The 22,671-nt window shown below is 41.9% G+C and overlaps 1 protein-coding gene across 1 annotated transcript in view; it reads right to left on the bottom strand.

Moving 5' to 3' along the window:
- The window catches only part of LOC129167081 (myosin-9), a 121,475-nt gene that overhangs the window by 51,210 nt on the left and 47,594 nt on the right, over nucleotides 1–22,671 (bottom strand). The window contains exons 8-13 of the mRNA XM_054751092.2: nucleotides 22,376–22,477; nucleotides 21,380–21,456; nucleotides 21,037–21,112; nucleotides 17,036–17,252; nucleotides 11,034–11,118; nucleotides 7,180–7,291 (exon numbers count right to left, since the gene is read on the bottom strand). Of these exons, the coding sequence (XP_054607067.2) occupies nucleotides 7,180–7,291; nucleotides 11,034–11,118; nucleotides 17,036–17,252; nucleotides 21,037–21,112; nucleotides 21,380–21,456; nucleotides 22,376–22,477 (669 nt within the window). The remainder of the gene's footprint in view (nucleotides 1–7,179; nucleotides 7,292–11,033; nucleotides 11,119–17,035; nucleotides 17,253–21,036; nucleotides 21,113–21,379; nucleotides 21,457–22,375; nucleotides 22,478–22,671) is intronic.

The raw sequence follows: 22,671 nt of genomic DNA on the forward strand, positions 1-22,671 counted from the left end.
ACTCATGGAAGAATTTCACAATCCTGGTCCTCGATCCTTAAACATCCTACATGTTTTAGAAGCTTCCCTTTTTTTAACACACCTGATTTGATCTGATGGCTGATTACCACTCCAACGCCTAATTTATAGTTTTACGTCTGCGTTGATATGGATGCACGTAACGCCATTACCCCTTCTTCCAAGGGCTCTCCGACAGGCTCACAAGGACAGACGGAGTTGAGCTCTCTTTTCTAAACATCCGTCCGACGAGACGGAGAAAGCAAGCTTGTGATTGGTCAGGATGCCACTGTCTTCCACGGCACAGCCATTGCACCCTCAAAAACATAAAGCGAACCGAGGATATCTAGCGGCAGACACGGAGCAGCTTGAAGAATACCTCGCGGAAAACCTCTAAATATATGAATGTTTTATTCCCTCGTGACTGGAGGAGTGAAAAGGTACGCAGCAAGCGTTTTATTAGTGGACAGAACTGATGGGAAACCTGGGTTTAGAGGTGGCGAGTGAACGAAGAGGTGTAGGAGGATGAGGGAAAATGTATCCGTGTTAAAAAGTCTCTTAAATACAAAAAACACAATAAAAATGTTTAAGTTTATGTATTTAGCAGACGCTTTTGTCCAAAGCGACTTACAAGTGATAATCGGCATTTTGCCCTTGAGGCTAACAACAACAATAACAACAACTTGACATCAGTCATGGAGAGGAGGGAACAAGGAGTGGACAGTAGAGAGGGGGGGACAGGTGCAGGCAGGGTGCTAGTTAAGAAGATGCTCTCTGAAGAGCAGGGTCTTCAGGAGTTTCTTGAAAATTGAAAAGCAAGCCGCAGTTCTGGTAGTGCTTGGTAGGTCATTCCACATTTGTGGAACGATGCATGAGAAAAGTCTGGATTGTCGTGAGTGTGGTGTAGGCACTGCTAGCCGACAATCCTGTGATGACCGGAGCGGCCGGGCCGAGACGTAAGCCTTTGCAAGAGGATTCAGGTAGATGGGAGCCGTACCATCTCGGCCTATGTATGCTAGTGTTAGCAATTTGAATTTGATGCGTGCTGCTAGCGGTAGCCAGTGGAGCTCAATGAACAGAGGGGTGACGTGTGCTCTTTTAGGCTGATTGAAGACCAGACGCGCCGCTGCGTTCTGGACCATCTGAAGAGGTCTCACAGTACAGTCTGGAAGACCAGTTAGAAGGGCATTGCAGAAATCGAGGCGGGAGAAAAATAGCGCTATCTAGGAACGGATACATGGCAGGATACCACAGAACAGTGCTTCGCCCTCTGTTGTCCTGGAGGGGACAGCAAAACGTCTCTGTTCTTGCCCTCGTAGAGCTGAGAGAGAAGTACAAATTAGGCTTTACGCTGAACTCACGTAGCCAAGCAAGCCATCCTATCTGGTCTGGCCAAGACTCACACAGGGCTCAGTTGTAGGGGTGGAATCTCTTTGACACTATTCTGAAGGCAATTGGACAGCACCATAGGGCCAATCAGAGCAAAGAACTACGTGACACATTCATACGAGAAGTAGAAAAAGTACCTCTTTCTACTCATGTCTTAAAAAAAGCTTAAGTCTGAATCGTCCAAAGTTCATGCCAGAGGCGTTTCAAACAAACGCCGTTCCTGAGCTGATGCCATCGTCGTTACAGCTCCGCCGTTATCATAAAAAACAAAAAGCTATGCCATAATGGAGGTAAGGCCTGCCCAACGTCTACGCACATAGAGCGCTGTGATTGGCCCAACCTGCAGAGCATAATCTGTTGCCATTTCTCCTAGGGATGTCCCGATCAGGTTTTTTTGCCCTCGAGTTCGAGTCCGAGCTATTTGATTTTGAGAATCTGCCGATACCGAGTCCCGATCCGATACTTTTGATACATAAAAAAAAAAATAAAGAAAAGGAAGACACAGTTCCAGAATGTTCCTTATTTTTTATTTAATTACCTTTTTATTTTAATTTTTAACAACAGATCACTTCTGTGAGGTAGCTTGAACAACCAAGTAATAAATTACATAAATTCTTCACTTTTGGACTTTATTGCAAATATAAAAAGTCTAATATAAAAACAGATAGCACTTCAACTTAAAATACCCGGCAGGGGTCTAATTTGCCTCGGCCCCCAAAATGCTTAGATACGTCCCTGGGCATGGGACGGAGTTTTGAAGATGATCTGAATTGTATCAACTATATAAATACTACATGCTGATAAATTATTGCTTTATACAGGTAGAAATGTGTAGTGGGATAAATCTACCTACATTTTATGTTTTACGAACTTTGTTTTGTTTTCTTGGTTTTTATTTTCCTGTCTTCCTGTCCTGTCTGTCTCTGATCTTCCTGCATCTCCCAGTCCTCCAGAAAAACTCCTGCCTGCTTCCTTCTTTTTCACCTCATGAGTAACTTTTTAACTAGCAGATTAACTTGATCTATTGACCGCAAAAAAAGCGGAGTGTGCACTGCGCTGCCCGGCTGCACCAGTGACGAGCGCTGCAGCGGGGGCAGCGCGAGCGCGTCCACACGTCATGCTCAAATACAGACAGAACTTACCAGAGAGACAATGAACGGACACGAACGACTGTGTGTTAATTGTATATTTTTGGTGACGCCACTTAGAAACTTAGAAAATGTTACTGTGGCCGTGTGCAGAACGCAGCTGGAGTTCATGAATAATCAGCGGTCTGCCTGCCGCTCTGCTCAAAAGGATCCCCGCTACGCTGAGTTCATATAAATAATATAATATAATATAATATAATATAATATAATATAATATAGGTAGAAACTGGATCTTTTTGTGCTCCTTCTGGGTGTGTAAGTTAAGGGCATCAGGGGAGCCTGACAACCTTTAAGGAGAACCAAGTTGCTCTCCTGTAATTTGAACCCAGTATCCGAGTCCGGATCATCGGGAAGTAAAGCCCGAGTCCCGATCAGTCTGAAACCACGCGATCGGGGCCGATTTCCGATCATGTGATCGGATCGGAACATCCCTAATTTCTACAGTTTGTCTATATCTCTAGGCTAGAACTCACCAACAAGGTGAGGAAGAAATGTAATTATTTGAACAACAAAGTATTAAGTAACAACCAATTCTGCATTACATCCTCTGTTTTCAACAGATCTGCCTGCAAAGATCATTTTGTTGATGCATTCTAGAAATTAAGTTAGCTTTGCTAATTCATAGCTACTCATTTGAGTCAAACTTTGCATTAGACAATGGCCTTCTGCATTAGTTCAGACATGTTTGCTGTGTTGTGACAGAAGCAATTCATCCCAACAATAATAAAAAAAAACAAGTTTTTTTAAACCACATTACCATTTCAGAGCCGCTGACCCCGGCCACCGCTGCTTTGAACATTACAGAAACATGCCTCCACTTTCTTCATAATAATTCATTTCTCTAGCTAGTCTTTGCCATATCTGCCTTTTGCAATACTTTTAGCATGAGAGACTTCTGGCAAACTCCGACATGCCACGCATCATTTTTGATCACAGGCCACAGAGAAAAGAAGACCAGTCGCACGGCAAACGCAGAGATGAAAGGTTTTTTTTTTAACAGTCGTGAAATAGTTGAAGAACTCTTTGGGAGTAGTCGCTCGACTCCTGACTAACCAACCAACTGGCCTTAGTTGGTGTCTTATTGGCCCTAGGCAATCACCCTGCTGCTATAAACAAAAAAAAAGGAGAACCGAGCCACGTGTGCTGCATTATTCACGGGGAGAAAAAACAGCGAGGTGAGGAAAAGTGTCAGAAAGACAGAAATATGGAAAAAAATAGATACAAAAGTAAATAAAAGCAGAATCAATTGGAGTGTGGGAGCACGAGACAGAATTCTACGTTTTTTAAAGGTAAGTGAACATTACTTCCTCATCCTCTCTTTGCCCTTAATTATCCATTTTGCCTTTGTGCAGCAGTGGCTCAGCGCCGACATCCCTTCTCCCCAGAGATTCACCCGCTCCCAGCCAGAACATTGAGGAATATCAGGGGACATTACACCCAAGAATTAATGCTCCAAATCACCTTGCAAGATTTAGGTCCCGCGCCGACCCCTCCCTCTCTCTTAGACAAGATAATCCCGGGCTCTAGCACCGGATATGTGCCGCTAATCATCAAGAAAAGGTAAAAGGAGGTGAGTGTGGGGAAGGGAAATAAAATAAAAACTTGGGAGGAAGTGAGAAAAGAGGAGAAAAACTGTTTACATCATGTTTATTTGACAAGAAACGGGATGCAAAAGTTGAAATATTCACTGAGATATTTTAGACAACTTGTTATTCTGGGCTTCTGGTCTTCCTAAGAGGATTTCAGGTCTACAACTATTACAAAACTCAGCAGCACGTGTCCTGATGAAGACCAGGAGGCGGGAGCACATCACTCCAGTTTTAGAATCACTGCATTGGCTACCCGTATGTTTCAGGATCGATTTTAAAATACTTCTAACGGTTTTTACGTGTCTTAACGGTCTTGGGCCTTCTTCCCTTTCAGAAATGCTTATACCGTATGAACCCACGCGGTTTCTGCGCTCCTCTGGCAGCCGTCTCCTTGTCATCCCTAAAGTCAGGACTCATATTCACGGCAAGGTGTCCTTCCGGTACCATGGTCCTCGCCGAGGGAACGAGCTGCCAGGGGACCTCAGGGCCGCAGAGAACGTTCATGTTTTTAGAAACAGGCTCAAGACCCATCTTTTTAGTTTAGCTTTTAACTGATTACTCTCACTTTTTAAATTAATAAATTAATTAATTAGGTTATTTATCTATTTATTTATTTACATTATGTATTTTTTTATACGCGCTATTTTTAAACAGTTTTTTATCATATATTTGTGTGTGTGTGTGTGTGTGTGTGTGTGTGTGTGTGTGTGTGTGTGTGTGTGTGTGTGTGTGTGTGTGTGTGTGTGTGCCGGAGGATGAGTGTTGTGAAGGGGTTTTTATTGTCAGACAGTTTTTAAAATTCTGGGGATGGCAACACAAGAAGCTACATATCACTCTAACCAAGTCTCATAGGAATGAATATAAAAAGCAGAATATTGAGCCAATAACAGACTCCTGTTTTTGATCTTTTTGAACTATCTGTACTTAAAACTAGAAACACGTTCAATTTGATTGACCGTCAGAAGGTGGGAAAGTGCCCCGCTCCCACCCAGCCCCCTGATTGGTTGAGAGATGTCAATCATCTTCTGGCTAAATGGAATTACATGTGAGACATCAAATCGATCGGCTAGACCTAAGGAATCCATCCATCCATCCATCCATCCATCCATCCAACCAAACAACCAACCAGCTCTATACACTTAAAACTAGCAGCATAGCATTTTAACACTAGTCAGACGGCAGGAACCACCCCCTCCTCCTTCGCTGCTCTCTCATTGGCTGAGAGTTTTCAATCGTCTTCTGCCTAAAAGGAAATGTGCACCCACACATATGGTACATCAATTCAACCTGCTTGGTCCCAGGAGTCTTGTATTAACTTGATATTGCGTTCTGCGTTACCATGGCAACGTGCTTAGCAACAACATTTAACAACATTTTAGACACAACTGTATCAACATACTTTAATATAGAAATGTTATTCAAAGTTTAAATAAGTCATGTGTTATTGTACATAGCTTTATTAATGCAGACTCCTGTCATCTGTTACCATGGCAACACAAGGAACTACAAATCACTTTAACCAAGTCTCATAGGAATGAATATATAAAGCAGAATATTGAGCCAATAACAGACTCCTGTTTTTGATCTTTTTGAACTGTTTGTACTTAAAACTAGAAATAAGTTCAATCTGATTGACCGTCAGAAGGTGGGAAAGTGCCCCGCTCCCTCCCAGCTCCCTGATTGGTTGAGAGTGGTCAATCATCTTCTGACTAAATGGAATTACACACCCACACATGTGAGACATCAAATTGATCAGCTTGGCCTGAGGAATCCATCCATCTACATATAAATCCGTACATGCTTCTATCTATCTATCCATCCATCCATCCATCCATCCAATAAACCATCTAACATCCATCCAACAATCCATCTGTTATTTCATTCATCCAACCATTCATCCATCCCATATCAAATCTGAACATATGTTAATCTATCAGTTTCAGATATCAGCAAATATTTCTAAATTCTCAGTCCAGCCAATTGTAAAAATGTACCCGTTAAACTATTCTCATTCAAATGCCAGCTGTTTAACGTTTCAAAGTTTGAGTTTTTAGTCAATGTTGAAAGATTAAAGTTTTCTGCAGTTTAGCATTTTTATCCATTCTTCACCTATATTCTGAGCTTTATTACACTTGTTGGTGATTTTTGCTTCTAAATCTTTAAATTCATTCAGCTCATTTTGACAGTTTAGCTTAGTTTCAGCTTCACTTCAGCTATTCAGCAGCTTCAGCAATCCGTTTCTGAATTCGGCTTATGCTACTTATTTCACAGTTCAACTAAATGTAAAGATTAAACTGTTAAACTAGTCCTACTCAAACAACAAGTGTTTAGACATTTTTGCTGTCCAGATTTTTAAATAATGTTCAGATTTCAGTTTTCTGCTGTTTAGGATTGTTTTCTCCGTTCTTCACTTTTTGTGCTTTATTTACATTTTGGTGCTTTTTGCTTCTAAATCTTTCAAAATGTTCAGCTCATTTTAACAGTTTTGCTTAGTTTCAGCTTCAGCAAATAGTTTCTGAATTCAGCGTATGATGCTAATTTCACAGTTCAGCTAAATGTAAAAATTAAACTGTTAAACTAGTCCTACTGAAATAACAGGTGTTTAGACATTTTAGCTTTTAAACAGTGTTCAGAGATTTTGAGTTTTCTGCTATTTAGGATTCGTTTTCTTGATTCTTCACTTACTTTGTGTGCTTTTTTTGCTTGTTGGTGCTTTTTGCTTCTACATCTTTCAAGACATTCAGCTCATTTGGACAGTTTTGCTTAATTTCAGCTTCAGTTCAGCTGTTCAGCAGCTTCAGCTTACAGTTTCAGCTATCCAGCATTCAAACAGCATTTGTGCAATAAATGCAATTTTTCTAGTTAATTTTCTCTTTTCCTTTTCTCACATTTTTTCTCACAATTTTCTTTATTATTTTAATTATATTAAAAAATAATAATTTTTATTTTTTATTATTTAAAATGTGGGTTCATGTGGAGCACCTCTCGTTTTTTATCCCGAGAGGCGCTTTATTAAAGATCTTTTCTTCTCCTTTATGCATTTACTGATCATTTACCTGCTCCTGTGCCTCCTGTTTCTCTCTGTCCGCCCTGATTTTCTCATCAACAGTTTCCTGAAGCCTCCTTTGGTACTCCACCATGTCCTTTTCCAGCTTTTCTGCTAATGATCTGCATCAAAAAGAAGCAGAACACCAATAAAACAGATCCATAAAGATATCCAAAACATTCATCTTTACACTAATATTAACTTCACATGAGTTCAGTCTGATCCTAAAAAACGTCACGCAGCATTGTCACTGGACCATGAAGTGTTCAAATAGACCCATGAACGTGTGTGTGTGTGTGTGTGTGTGTGTGTGTGTGTGTGTGTGTATGTGCCTGTGCATGTGGCAGTTCAGCTAAGGGAATGTGAAGGAGATCAATATGGAGGGGTCTATTTCTACAACGCCACTGTGTGCGTCTGCAGGGCTGCGAGTTGGTTGGTGTCTGCTAGCGCGCTCGAGGATGTGCACGAGTGAGTTTGCGTGTGCCGACTGCCCCGGCTACAGCCGAATCAATACAACAAATGATTACCATTTCCACAAACCTCTCCTCACAGCCTCGCTTCGGCCACTCTTGAGCCTAAACACCCCCCACCACCACCACGTCTACACACTCAGAAACCCAAACAACACGTCAACACTTTTCCTCTTGCTGACCCTCCTACAAAAGTGAGAAGTTTAAAGATGGTAAAATTTAGGGCTGCTTTAGGGCAGAGGTCTGAGGTATGCAACAAGGATTTTACTGACTCGTTAGATGCAAAGCCAGATATTTCAGCCTTTGTTATAATTGTGAAGATTATGGCGTACAGCTAATGAAAAACGCTACTTTCAAAATCTCAGACAACTGGAATATTGTAAAAAGGCTCAATAGGCTCCAAAACAGCTAGAAAGGGTTCCTGAGCCCTTAGATGGTCTCTCAGTCTAAAGTTCAATCATTGAAGCAAACAGACCTTTACACCATCTTCTAATTTATCCAGTTTCACCTTACACCCCCAGGACTGGTCCTGATCTGTGGAGTCTTTTGAACTGGGCCAAAGAACTACAGAACAATTTAAAATATAGATATTCATCTTTTTGTTTTGTATACATCGGTCTCCGGCGTTTTTTATTAAGACAAAAATACTCCGATTATTTATATTAGAGTCAGCAATTAAAGTGGAAAAGAATAAATGCTGGTACCCCTTAAGAAACGTTGCCCACCAGGAGGGCAGGGATGGTGGAATAGAGCGGGGGAAGAACCCCTCTGACGGCCGTTAACCAGATAGAGGTACGACCCTTTTATTTAAAGCTGCTTTTACCAAAATCTTTTATTTTCTCATTTTTAACTCAAAATTTTAATCTTTCATCTGTTTATGACATTTTATAATTTTACGACTTTATTTTTTTCTGATGTTAATCTGTTTCTGTTTTGAGATCATTATGATTTTATGACTTTGTTTTATTTTGTTTTGATCTGTGTGAAGCACTTTGTGATTCTATGTCTGTGATAAGTGCTACATAAATAAAATGTACTTAATAATTTACTTTTGTTGTTCAGCAGAAAGCACAAATTTAGAAATGTTGGCTGATAAATGACCCCCCAAACAAAATACCAGTACACACCAAACAGTAGAAAAAGTCCCAGTGGGATGAGAAATAATTTTAAAAGTGTCGGTGTTGCCCCAAATTCTGCGACCCATCACAATTTGTGACCCCAGGGGGCAGTGTTGCGTTTTGTTGCGTCTGCACATCCTGAATTGGCATAAAAGAAGATGCTACGTTAAAACCGTAAACTATGTAAGCTTTGAGGAAGTTGTGCGGCGCGGAGCATGGATATTAAAAAGAGCGTTTGTTAATGTTTATTACAAACAAACGAGACAATAAATGCAGCGATAACCAGGGCTTTGACCAGAAATGTTTGCTAACGTTAAACATTGATTTTACAACATGCGAGGTCCGCAGGTAAAATGTTCAGAACTTCCATTTATTGAAATAAATTGTTGTGATCTACATCCTCAGTTTATTAGAAACCACTGCAGATTATCTGGTTGCTACGTTTTTTTTTTCCTGTCACACTCATATGTACTGGTGGAGATAAAAGGGAAATAAAATGACACAAACATCACGAAACGTCTTTTGTTGTTATTAGCTTTAGTGAAAATTAAAGTCATCTGCATTATTACTGAAATGCAGATGGTCACATTCTGTGATAGCCACTATCATATTGTAGGACCTTACTGTAACTTCAGTTATAATGATTTTTACATCACACAAACTGTTTCTGGTAACTTCTCTGATTATGTAGTTTATTAAAAAAAAGTGCATTTGACCTCTGACATCTGCATTATTACTGAGATGCAGATGCCACCATCGTATTGTGTGACCATGGTCCTCGCCGCACAACTTCCTCAAAGCTTACGTAGTTTACGGTTTTAACATAGCATCTTCTTCTTTTATGCCAATTCAGGATGTGCAGACGCAACAAAATGCAACACATCCCCCTGGGGTCACAAATTGTTGTGGGTCGCAGAATTTGGTGTAACACCTGTATGGTGACCGGCCCACTCAAACACTGATAGGAGTAGAAAACAATATGAATAAAATGCAGAAAACTTAAATGTGATGCATTCTTCTTTTTATTTAGCATATTTGAAGATGTTTGTTTGATAGCTGCTTTGTACAAAATCAATCTGTGGCCAAAAAATTAAAAATAAAGAAAAATAAAATAGACCTGACCGATGTACTAAACAGTGAAAAAGAGAGTTCCCTTTGGCAAAACCTTAATGTAGCATTTTAAAGGGAACAGAAATGATTATTAAGTACAACCCTAACCCTGACAGCAAATGTTCCTGCGAGTTCTGATGGAATCATGATCGAACGCAGCAGAAAAAGTGACACATAAATCATAAAATTCATATTCCAAAGAAGCGGGCCGCACACGGACAGAGCGGTCTGGCGGCAACTTTAAAATAGTTTCTAATAAAGTAGGTTTTAATAACAGAAAGAGGCGAAACACGAAGGAAAGCGAAGCGCCCGAGCGGCTGGTCCGTGGAGAGAACATGTGATAGTGTGAGGAGGGGAAGGATAGAGAGAGGAGGCATCCTGTGGAGAAAGACGGGGATTTCCCACAGCACAGATGGAAGCCATTAGCATGGTGCTGTTGCTTTAAAAACCTTTCATGTCATTGCAGTTATTAGATAATACTGGGTTAACAGTAAACAGCACGGTTCTGCAAACGGATCTAATATCCAGACATTGTTTCACCATCGCCGTACCCAAAATTACTTCTAATCTAATCAAAATGTAAGAATTCAGAACGCGGCCCGTCATGTCTCCGGACTGAGTTGACGATGAAAATGTTCCATGATCGCTCGGCTGAGAAACTCCCCGAGACGGTTGCGGCGAGGTCATGCTGAAGCCACGACCACAGCTATGTGTGCACAAACAGACTCAGGAAAACACACACACACACACTATTCTGGGTTAAACAGGCATGCTGATGTCATCGCCACGGAGCTGGTAGCCCACAGGGGTCAACTGGGGGGCCTTGCCTTTGAACTCCACCTCCTAACATCTTGTTTTCTCACCTTTTTAACATTTTTTTAAAATTAATCCAAAAATAATCAAGAAATAAATCAGAAATTCTATACCTGACCAAAGATTCGAGCTCGGGGCGGCTCTGTCCCACACATGTTCAGTTGAGAGGCCTACTGTACGCCACACGTAAAACATCTAAATGTTATTGACTAACACACACACACACACACACACACACACACACACACACACACACACACACACACACACACACACACACACAGGGGAGTACGGAAAAAGCAAATAAAGGTAGCCGGAGAGGATGCCTCTCTTCCTCCTCTTTCCTTGCTTACCGTATTTTCTCCTCTGATAGCTTTCCCTCCTTCAGGTGCCCCTCCATCCGCCTCGCCTCGTCTGCACGTGCTGCCAACTCCTCCACTGAGCAGGAGACGACAGGAGAGGAGAGGATGACAGACAAGAGGAGGAAAAAGTGAAAGTGCAACAGTTCACCAACATGTTGGTTGAAATTCACTTCACCTGGGCTAATTTAGAGCCAAAGCGGGGGTGATCAATATGGAAGCCATGTTGTTTTATTCATTCAAATAAACAAATATGATGTTTTTGCAGGGAAATTTATTATTATTTTTTTTTCAAAATGCACATATGAAGTTAACTGGATTTTTTTCAGGTTTCTAACTGGAAAACCGAAACAGAAACAGAAAAGAAGGAGGTTCCTGGATGTGTTGCAGGAGCAGAAAAAGGAAGGAATGAAAGCACTGGTTTATCCCGGCTGCCCTTGTGTTGAACCAAAAGGAGAAGCGCTTCCTGTTTTGGTCAATAGATGGCAGTCTTTACCTTAATCACTCTCTGAGCTCACCCTGCAGAGCCTTCATGTTGCCTTTCAAGCGGTCTCCCATATCTACATGTAATAAAACCCCTTTGTCCTACACTTAGTAGTTTAGCACACGGAGTGGGTGCATAATAAACCACTCGGCAGGTTTGCTCGTTAGGCCCTTTTCCATTTTGAATATGAATTTTAGGATTTGCCGCCTTCCTCTGCTTCTGTTCTCTGCGGTGTTTTGTGAGTCAATGTTTCCCATCGCTCCTGAAACCTTTGCACTAAATCCAGAATTCATTGAATATAACATAAACTGTCAGTCGGCGGTGGTCAAGGCTAGTGAATATTGAGAGGGTGTGCGCACAGAATATGAAGAATGTGTGTGTGTGTGTGTGTGTATGTGTGTGTTGAATATTTACAGGGTTGATTTTGCTGCATGTGTGCATTTGGCAGAGGAAAACCACAGAAATAAGAGAAAATGTTAAGTTATTTTTTTGTAATGCTTTTAGGGCCGCCCGCCCCGGTCCATAACAGTGATGTGCTGCAAAAAAAAAAAAAAGCTAAAAGCAATAAAAATAAAAGACACAATAAAGGAAATCTACATTTAATAGAACTAACAATAATTTATTGTTTTGCTGCATCCAAACTGTTTAAATCGAAGCCAGATGAAAATTGAGGCTGCATCTGGAAGTGTTAAATATTTTATGAAGAACAAACATCTTTACCTACAGTATGCATCTAAGTGTGTGTGTGTGTGTGTGTGTGTGCGTGTGTGTGTGTGTGTGTGTGTGTGTGAGTGAGAGAGGGAGAAAGAGATAACTCTACTGTGGCTATTTTATTGAACCTCGAGGTGAAAGTTTGCTGTGAATTTCAATAATCAATAAAAGCTGAGACGTGAAAACTTGAGGTGGAGATCAAATTCATTTTGGAGGCATTATTCTTCAGGTGACCTCTGTGACCCCTCCCAAAAGAGGAGGCCACAGAGAGAGCAATTAGCTGCACCAAATGACCGTTTACACCAACTTTATTTGTTTGCACACAAACATGTTGCACTGATAAAAGTTGCCTGAGAATGAACTTAACGTTAACTTGGGTGGGATTAACACACCATACCAACTTCATTTATAAAGCACGTTTAAAAACGGCATGGCAGCCGACCAAAGTGCTGTACAGAATAAAAAGTAAAAACACAATATAAAACAATACACGGTCAACAGTAAAATACACAACAAGGCAGATAATCACGGTCAATAAAAAGACACAGTAAAATAATAAAAGTCAGGGATTTAAAATGCCCGGTCGCATGGACGTAATTTTCACTTTAGAAGTGGGGGGGACACGGGGGGGGGGGGGGGGGATCTTTACAGTATGCTCTAATGGGAAACAGGCTTCAACACAAACGGTTGTTTTCCATTTGGTCCTAGAGCTCAACCAGTGTCAATTTAATATAGCGTAATATTGTTTTTGGATGGTAAAAAGTGCAGGGGTCAAAACTTGACTTTGGAAAAAGTGGGGGGGACATGTCCCCCCCCCAAAAATTACGTCCATGCCCGGTCGTAAAACACATTAACACACATTAAAGGCTACGCTTCATTTTGGAGAGTTTTGACCAAATACTGACAATTTTCCACTTTCACTTGGGATCTGTGGAGTGTTATGCACTTTGACACTTCTGAGTGTCCTAAAGAGGAACACAAGTCCAGAATCTGCAGATGGCGTGTTTTACAACCGTGGGTTAAGTTATGACAGCAAGCCACAATCTAAGATTGTCAGTCTCCCAGTCGAAGACTCTTCTTTGACCCTTTTATTCTGGCTTGACAACTTACGCTGTGATGTTAGTCCACGATCTAACGCTCTCCCTCGCTCCCGATCTCTCACTCGCTACGCCTTCACTTCAAGGCCCATCAAACAGCATCAGGCTATAATCACAGATCTGCGGTCAGATTACCCTGCTCTCGCTGCTAACCTTTAACACGAGAAGGATGAAAACCTTGCTAACCCTGAATCAGTGGTTGGGGCTGGGCTGGGCCCTGCCAGGCCCTCACAAAAGCTTCATAAGGCTTCATGGGAGCTTCCTTTGGCTTTGTTGGGGGATTCGTAGTCGGCTGAGGTGCTCCCGAGAGACGTCCCAAAGCCTCCCAAGACTCTTTCTCTCTCTTTCTGAAGTTTCATAAGCTTGCAACACTGCTTTTGGGTATAAGCCAAAAGGCGCCGGCGCACAGCCGCACACCATCGTGCACATCAATATAACCACAAGATAAAAAAAAGAGAGTTCACTAATATGCGCAACAACATTGGCTCACAAAGACTATCACTTACACACACACACACACTCAAACTCACACACACTTACACCCCAATACACTCCCCTCTTGCTCTCTCCTCTCCGCTTTATTTACAATCCTCTGGCAGCGGTACAAGGGCCTGGGGCTATAACACACGGCACCTAATGCTCAAACTGCCAGGTAATCTCATGTCTGACATCCTCCTTTGATAGAAACTGATCAATAGACTCTTGTAAAGGAGTCATTTTCTCTGATGTTTCCACCAACCACTTCTCTCTATCTCTAACTCTCTCCCGTTTCCCCCCCCCCCCCCCTTTTCTTTTATTAGCCATACATTCATAATTCATATTTCAGCCGGGCTGTGCTAGCTGCAAGACGAGGGGAGGTGGAAGGGTACAGGTGGGGTGGGGAGGGCGCAGCTTCTTTGAGTAATAAAGAACAACAGTGGTGAAATGATGGGGAGAAATGCCAGTGTTTGCTGCTGGTTCCGGCAAACAACAGTTTTGGGGATCGATAGAGTGTGAAATGGGATTATAGCTAGTAATAGAGGTGAATTGGAGGAGAGAGGCCGGCGCATTTGTGTGTCCGGGGGATCCAGGTCTGACATCAGAGCACACATATGCACACGTACGTACGTACGCACACACACACACACACACACACACACACACACACACACACACACACACACACACACACACACACACACACACACACACACACACGTGCACACACGTGCACACATAATGATTTCATCATCATGATGGGCAGATGCGCATCAGCAGCACAGAGAGTGCTAACGTGACCTTTTTTTTTTTTTTTTGCAGCACACATCTGCTTAAACAAAAGTATCTCACGGGTTCAATTCTTAGGTTGGTTTTAAGCAGATGCAGACAACATGTGCGTTTGTCCGAAGTACCAAACACGCCCAGGCTCATCCCGAGAGTGAAATGTGACGGACGGCTCGTTTGACACACAGGGCCATGCATCCCATTTAAAGACTTTTTCTAATCTTTTTAATCATCCCGGTCATTTGGGTCTCTGTGGCCGACCCTGACAGAGTCTGATTGGGTCCAGCTGCCTTTAAACATTTCGGTCTCATCACTGTGGCATTTCCTGGGTTACAAATGTTGTTTTTTTTTATTTCTATCCTTTTATTAGACCACCGAATCCTTTTAATGTGATATTTTGCCCATGTATGTCCATGTACACAGAGTTCACATCAAAAACCCACCAGGCATGTTTTATGCGTTGGTACCAGGGCCCCCACCTCCCTGGACTGAGACCTGGTGGCTGTGGAGGCCGGTAGAATCCATAGGACTCATCATGTTCAAGACGGTCTGAGCTTTGTGACGTGGTGCAAGAAAGCTTTAGAACGTGGTAAACATGGTGCTCAATTGGTCCTAAGTATTCCAGTGTAGGCCTGGAACATCTCCTTCATACTAATATACCACCATCATCAGCCTGAGCTGTTAACACAAGGCAGGGTGGAACCATGACCTCTGTTCTTATGCACTATCTGGATTTTGCAGCTCAAATCACTTTAAAGGTGTTGAACACTCATTTAATAAATACAGTTTGAATGCTCTATAGTAGGAATGAATGCCTTGTAAGTTGTTCTCGGGGGGTACAAAACACTGACGCACCATTTATAGGAATTAGAAATGAGCCACATCACAGCTGAGCTTCAGATTTGGAAGATAACCTTAGTGGCCAATTATAGTCAGAAAAAAATCATTTAGAGACGTTTTTTCAGCGTTCCACATCTTTAAAAGTGAATTCATGCACTTGGTCCTCTGCTCTGATCCTCAGTTTGAACTTCAACAACTCGTCTTGGCCGTGTCATGCACGGAGCTGCCGCCGCGTGGTTTTCTGTTTAGATTTCTCTGTAAACAGCTGGTCAGGTGTACCTAATAAAGCGACCAATGAGTATGTAGGCGTAGCTGTTTGTGATACTGAAAGCATTTAACACATAATTGCATTTTCTACCAAATGTTTGAAACAGTGATAATCAGTCATCCTGTGATTCAAAGTAAAAATTAAAAATAAGAAATGACAGATAGTTTTTTTTATTCTTTTTTAACAATCATCTTTCTAAGCCACCAGTCCTCCCGGTCCACTTTATTCTGTAACACATCTCCCATCAATCGATGTAGTTTTCACCACTCCGCGTGTCATTTGTGTAATACAAAACAAGGACAGCACAGGTTTATGGCAATAAAAAGGCTTTTTGTTCATGGCGGTAATTCTTCAAGCTGACTCCTAACCCGGTTTATTGAGACCGCTGCTCTATCCAGGTAAACAAAGTCCCCTTTGTTACAATAATGCATATTTATTCTTCTTAAGTCATTACAATTGGCTCTTCATTGGTGGACTGTATCTGCTGAAGGTAAAAGCTGAATAATATGTGGTTTTGTGTGGAGAGTAGAGTTGAGGGAATGCGTTTTGATCACAGACAAAAGGCCAAGCTACACAGCGTTGTCCTTCTGTCTCGATCTTGTTAATGAGCACTGTTCACTGAGCAAGCCAGCCACTGTCTGCCACAGAGAAGAGACCTCAGATTCATCTCTCTGCGGACAATAGGGGATTGTGTCTGTGTACGAATGTGTGTGTGTGTGTGTGTGTTTGTACCTTAGAGAACCAATGTGTGTGTGTGTGCTAATTAAAGCAGTGGGAGTTGGAAGAACTGACTGTGAGCGTGCGTATGTGAGGTGTTTGCCTGCCGTGACCGTAGATATGTACGTTAATTCTTAATGAGACATTTCTGTGCCCAGAGAGACCCAAACATCACCATTCCTGCACTGACACACTACTACAAAGGCCACCATCGTACACACACACACACACACACACACACACACACACACACACACACACACACACACACACACACACACTGAGCTTTTCATTCGATGGCACACGGCTTTAGCTGTATGGCAATGATCTGGTTTATGACTCTCTCTCTCTCTCAGTGTGTGTGTGTGTGTGTGTGTGTGTGTGTGTGTGTGTGTGTAAGGTGCAGTGCATGCAGACAGGTAGTAACAGAATCAAGATACTGATAAAGCTAACTGCTTTGCTAACACAAAAGAGAGCCCACACTTCCTGTAAGTTCTGCATCACCAGAAAGACATCGGGCAACGTTTTCTAAAAATAAACTTTCGTAAAATGCACCTGTGTAATTGTGAGAAAATAAAAAAGTTGATATGTGATTACGTCACAAAACAAAGGCCACCTGTTACTCGGTGCTTGTTGCACAGCTCCTCCAGCGTCCGCCGCAGTCTCCGGTTCTCCGTCATGGTGCTCCTGGTCTTTTCCTCCTTGTTTCGTAACTCCTCCCGAAGTCTCTGCACCTCTCCTCTCTGCACATTTAACTCTATGCATCTTCTTTCAGACTCATACTTCATCCCCTCTAACTGCTCCTCCACCTGCCCGAGGAGCAGCAGGTGCACCTGCAGAATGAGAAAAACATCAAAAGATACAGATAATCAGGTTTATGTGGTGATTCAGGCTTGGGTTGGAGCAAGAATGCATTTTGATTCTGGTCTCAAAACGATGCTAAAACATATCTGTGATAAGTAGCTTTTAAATGTTTATTTATTTATTTTGATGCTAGGTTTGCACCTGCTTGGAAAACCTGGAAATTAAAGTTTAAATTTGAGTTGTACCTAAATCCTGCTAGGATTGTTCAATGTTCTTATTTTTAAGTCAGCATTTTGGAAACGTATTGGTTAGTTCTTCAGCCCCGATGTGTGTGTGTGTGTGTGTGTGTGTGTGTGTGTGTGTGTGCGTGTGCGTGTGCGTGTGTGTGTGTGTGTGTGTGTGTGTGTGTGTGTGTGCGTGTGCGCGTGTGCGTGTGCGTGTGTGTGTGTGTTATTCTACTTTTAATTACAATGTTTTCTAGAAACGTATAAATGCAACTAGAGATTTTAAAACACATATGAACATCAATTCCCTTATGCCAACGTACGTATGTTCAACATTATGAAACATACATTCTACAAACAAGAACATATGTTTCCCTCCTTTTAAAATCTCTTCTCTTTTTTGCTTTTAAACTAATTATTTCAATTCAGTTTATTTATTTAGCGCCAAATCGTAAAAAGAGTTGTCTCAAGGCACTTCACAAAATAAAACATTCCAGTTGAGTTCAGTTCATTACAGTAAAAAGTTTCTATGAGGAATCCGGAAGATTGCATTGTGTCATTGACTTGTGCCAGACTTTACAGTAATCTTCATTCAAATACGCAGATCAGGAAACTATTTTTAAAACCTTAATAAATTATTAGAGATAGTAATAAATAATTTATTAAGGTCATTGTCGTCGTCTTCCTCCGCTTATCCGAGTTCGGGCAGCATCCCAACTAGGGAGCTCCAGACCGTCCTCTCCCCGGCCACCTTCACCAGCTCCTCCGGCAGGACCCCAAGGCGTTCCCGGACCAGATTGGAGATGTAACCTCTCCAACGTGTCCTGGGTTGACCCGGGGACCCGCCGGCAGGACATGCCCGAAACACCTCCCCAGGGAGGCGTCCAGGAGGCATCCTGACCAGATGCCCAAACCACCTCAACTGACTCGATCCGGAGGAGCAGCGGTTCTACTCCGAGTCCTTCCCGAATGTCCGAGCTCCTCACCCTATCTCTAAGGCTGAGCCCGGCCACCCTACGGAGGAAACTCATTTCGGCCGCTTGTATCCGCGATCTCGTTCTTTCGGTCATTACCCAAAGCTCATGACCATAGGTGAGGATTGGGACCTAGATCGACCGGTAAATCGAGAGCCTGTCTTTCTGGCTCAGCTCCCTCTTCACCACGACAGATCGGTTCAGCGTCCGCATCACTGCAGACGCCGAACCAATCCGCCTGTCGATCTCCCGATCCGTCCTACCCTCACTCGTGAACAAGACCCCGAGATACTTAAACTCCTCCACTTGAGGTAGGACCTCTCCCCCGGAGTTGGCAAGCCACCCTTTTCCGGTCGAGAACCATGGTCTCAGATGTGGAGGTGCTGATCCTCATCCCAGCTGCTTCACACTCGGCCGCAAACCTACCTATTAAGGTAATAAATCAATCTGAAGCAACATGGCCTTATGATGGAAAAAAAGTAACAGGCCCAATAACAGGTTGCAGCAGCCTGGGCAGCAACAACTGCAATTAGGTGTTTGTGATAACCGGGTAAATTTCATCCCACAGAATAATTTTAATTCAACCACAATGAGCGGATTTCCAGGATTAACGGCCTATTTAAGGCCAAAAGTCAGATTTTATCCTTCTAATGGGGGAGAAAATGAATGGTTCCTTCAGTTATAGCAAGGTTCAGATCCTGAAGCAGCGAAGCAGCCACAGACCATCACACTACCACCTCTGTGTTTCACTGCTGATATGTTCTTTGTCTGAAATGCTGAGTTAGTTTTTAACAAATGATTCTCGTCTGATTCTGAAATGTTTATCCGAAACATTTAAATCTGACAACACATCAAGAACAGAGGAGTAATCTATGGGGGCACGTCATTTCTCATTGCACTGTAAATAGTTACTTTTTCATGAAAGCTATTCTTATTGCACGTTTTAATTTCACTTTTCCTCAAAAAAATTGTTCATGGTCAATTGTCCTCTCAGACACAATATGCTCGACAAAGCAATCATGTAAATCATTAGTCCTTGTATAATTATGTCCATTTGCATAATGATAATGATTAATAATATGTATATGCATAATGCATGTGATGAATAGTGATGTAGCCTTCAACCAAAATGTGTCTATGATCCCAGAGAGGACAGATGCATACGTGGACCTGCAAGTGAAAAGAAAAGAAAAAACTCTCCCGTTGCCAACATTTGTTTTTGTGCTTGTTAATAACACACAGCGCTCAAATTAATGTGCAAAATGAACATTACCATGAATGATTGGTGCCATATTCACTAATTCATGTGCACATAAAAGGTTCTGACACACTCACAAACAAACACACACATATGTCAACAACTGCCAGTGTTGTTGGCACACTGCCAACCTACGGTCACCACTTTGAGTAATTTGAATATTTAGTGTCCCATTGAGTTCTTAATTGGAGTCAGTTTCACTAGCCTTGGCACTGTTTGGTGCTTTAATTAATGCCAGGGTAATTTGTTTCTGCCAGGCAATCGCAGGACAGTCATGAGTGGGTGGTGTGTGTTGGTAATGGTCAGAGTACCTTTTTATGGAACCTCCAACAAATGTTCTCAGCCTCATGACTTCAGATGGTTCAGATCAGCAAATACAAACTCACATGAATAGTTTCACATGATCATTTCATTATTTCAAGAGAAATACGTTTGCCAATTCAACCTGGACCCATGCTAAAAGTTATCGCCCCTAAACGTGATAACTGCTTTAATTGACCTTGGCAGAAACAACTGTAGAGGAATTTAGACCCACATTTTTACCAGAAATGTAGTATTTCAGCAGCATTTAAGTAGCCTAGAAGTCCAGACAACTGCTCTGCAGGTCAGTCTAACCTCACTCCAGTGTAGCATCAACAGGCTCTCCATTGGCTCGGCTTAGTTTAAGCTGGGCCAATCACAGCGTTCTGTTTGTAGAGAGACAGTGGGCGGGCTTAGCACCCGAGTTGCGACAAAATAAAATAACTACAAAGGAGATGGCTCAGAAGTGGCGATCATTTAAAATGGCTTTGGCGCCAACTTTTGACGATTTAGACTTGGGTTTTTCTTAGAGACATGAGCTAATGGAGGTACTTCTTTTATTTTGATGGTTTCAGGCGGACATCCTTGTTTACTGATTTTCATCACTTTGAAAACATCACGTTGTTCATTGCTCTGATTGGTCCTAGCGTTGTCCAATTGCGTGCAAACACAGATGCCATCCCTACGCCCTATGGGTCGAGGCCAGACTATTTACGCATATATGATGTTTCGCCAGGCTACTGTTTGAGGGATTTCTGGACGAACTTGTAATTTAGGGTCAAAGGTCAGATGTTTTCCTGTAGGATATCTACTTAGAGAGAAGGATTCTTGGTTCCATCAAATACAACAATAGGTTTGTTAAATGCACAGGTTGATGCTAAAAACCCAATAAACCGTGTGCATGCAAAAGAAAGATGGACATGTCTAATCAGATGTGATGCTTTGTATTTATCTGCATTTAACAACCATAGATGAACCATATACTCTTACTGTGAGAATACTGTTGCTTTGATACCATCCAGCTTAAGCATATTGTTGCCTTTTGGAAACATCTCACCTCCAGTTCCAGCCGCCGACATTTGCTCAGGTACGGGTGAGATGCGGCACCACTCTGATCATCCTTCTCCTGTATTCTACAGAGAACAGCAAACCGTTAGTGACGTATTCACCACATTCACCCAGTACAGAAACAATTACCGTCAGCTGTCTTATTTACAAGACATGATTTGAATACACTGTTAGATTCCCAAATGCTGCTGTTTGGCATTAGTTTTGTAGACTGTAGGTAGGAGAATGAGAGAGTTAGGGGTGGAGGGAGATGAAAGAACACGAGAAGAGAATCAAGGACAGCCACTTGGATCAGAGCAGGAGGATGAGAGTTTCACAGACTCTGATGTTACTTTTGTGCCAGCTTGGACTTTATCTCAAGAATAGCTTTTTGGCAGTTTGCAAGACGTTCAGCTGGCTCAGTGGCGCCCTGAAACACACAAATAGTGAAGTAAAATCAACGTAACAATACATATAAATATTCTAATATAAAATACATTCAGTGACAATTCAGGTAATATAGTAAAAATAATAATAATTATTATAATAATCATCATCATCGAACTTATACAGCACTTGTTTAGGACACTCAAAGACGCGTGCATGCACTCTAACATCCACACACTGCTAGTGACAGTAAGCCACCTTGTAGCCACAGCCACCCTGGGGCGGTCTGGCAGAGGCGAGGCTGCCATTTGGTGCCGTTGGCCCCTCTGACCACCACCAACACAGGCAAGTTGGGTGAAGTGTCTTGCCCAAGGACACAGCAGCAGAACACCCTTGAGCCCATGATCCTCCGATCATGGGGCAACCCGCTCTACCTCCTGAGCTACTGCTGCCCCCAGAAATAGACAAGAAGGACCAAAATAGATTGCTGTTAATATAAAGAAAAAACAACTTTATTGGTAATCTTCATGCAAACCTTTAACATATACACACATTTTACATTGTAGTTTGTTTTTAACAAACTTTATTGTTAGAAAAATTAACACGCAAGCCCGAGCATCCCCCAATTGGGGGCAAAAAAGTTAAGCATCACATTTCCTGCCCTATATATCAATAAATATCATCAAATAGCAAATTAAAAAGACTGCAGAGCCTGGGCCACAAGACCATATTTTACCATCTAATCCAAGACCATCTAATTTAAGAAAAATGTCATTTTTTTATTGAGTTCCATACTATATCTATCTATCTATCTATCTATCTCTATATATATATATATCTATATATATATATATATATATATATATATATATATATATATATATATATATAGACAGAGAGAGAGAGAGAGAGAGAGAGAGAGAGAGAGAGAGAGAGAGAGAGAGAGAGAGAGAGAGAGCTACCTTCCGAAGCTCTTGTCTGAGTTTTAGCAGACTGAGATGCTCCTCCTCTGATTGAGGATGTATCTGCTGATGGAGACAACATCTCTGCTCCAGAATTAGATTCTGTGGGGAATCAATAACCAATAGTCAGTAATACATACCATGACATTCCACCTACACACACCGCCTATAGGACACTAAAAACAGCACGATGGCTGAAAAAGTGCTGAACAGATATGGCACAATAAAAAAAAAACAACAACTGCATATTATAAAAACAGAATACAAAATAGAGAGGCAAAACACAACAGTTTTCA

Source organism: Nothobranchius furzeri, chromosome 7 (genome assembly GCF_043380555.1).
Source record: "Nothobranchius furzeri strain GRZ-AD chromosome 7, NfurGRZ-RIMD1, whole genome shotgun sequence".
Classification (NCBI taxonomy): Eukaryota; Metazoa; Chordata; class Actinopteri; order Cyprinodontiformes; family Nothobranchiidae; genus Nothobranchius; species Nothobranchius furzeri.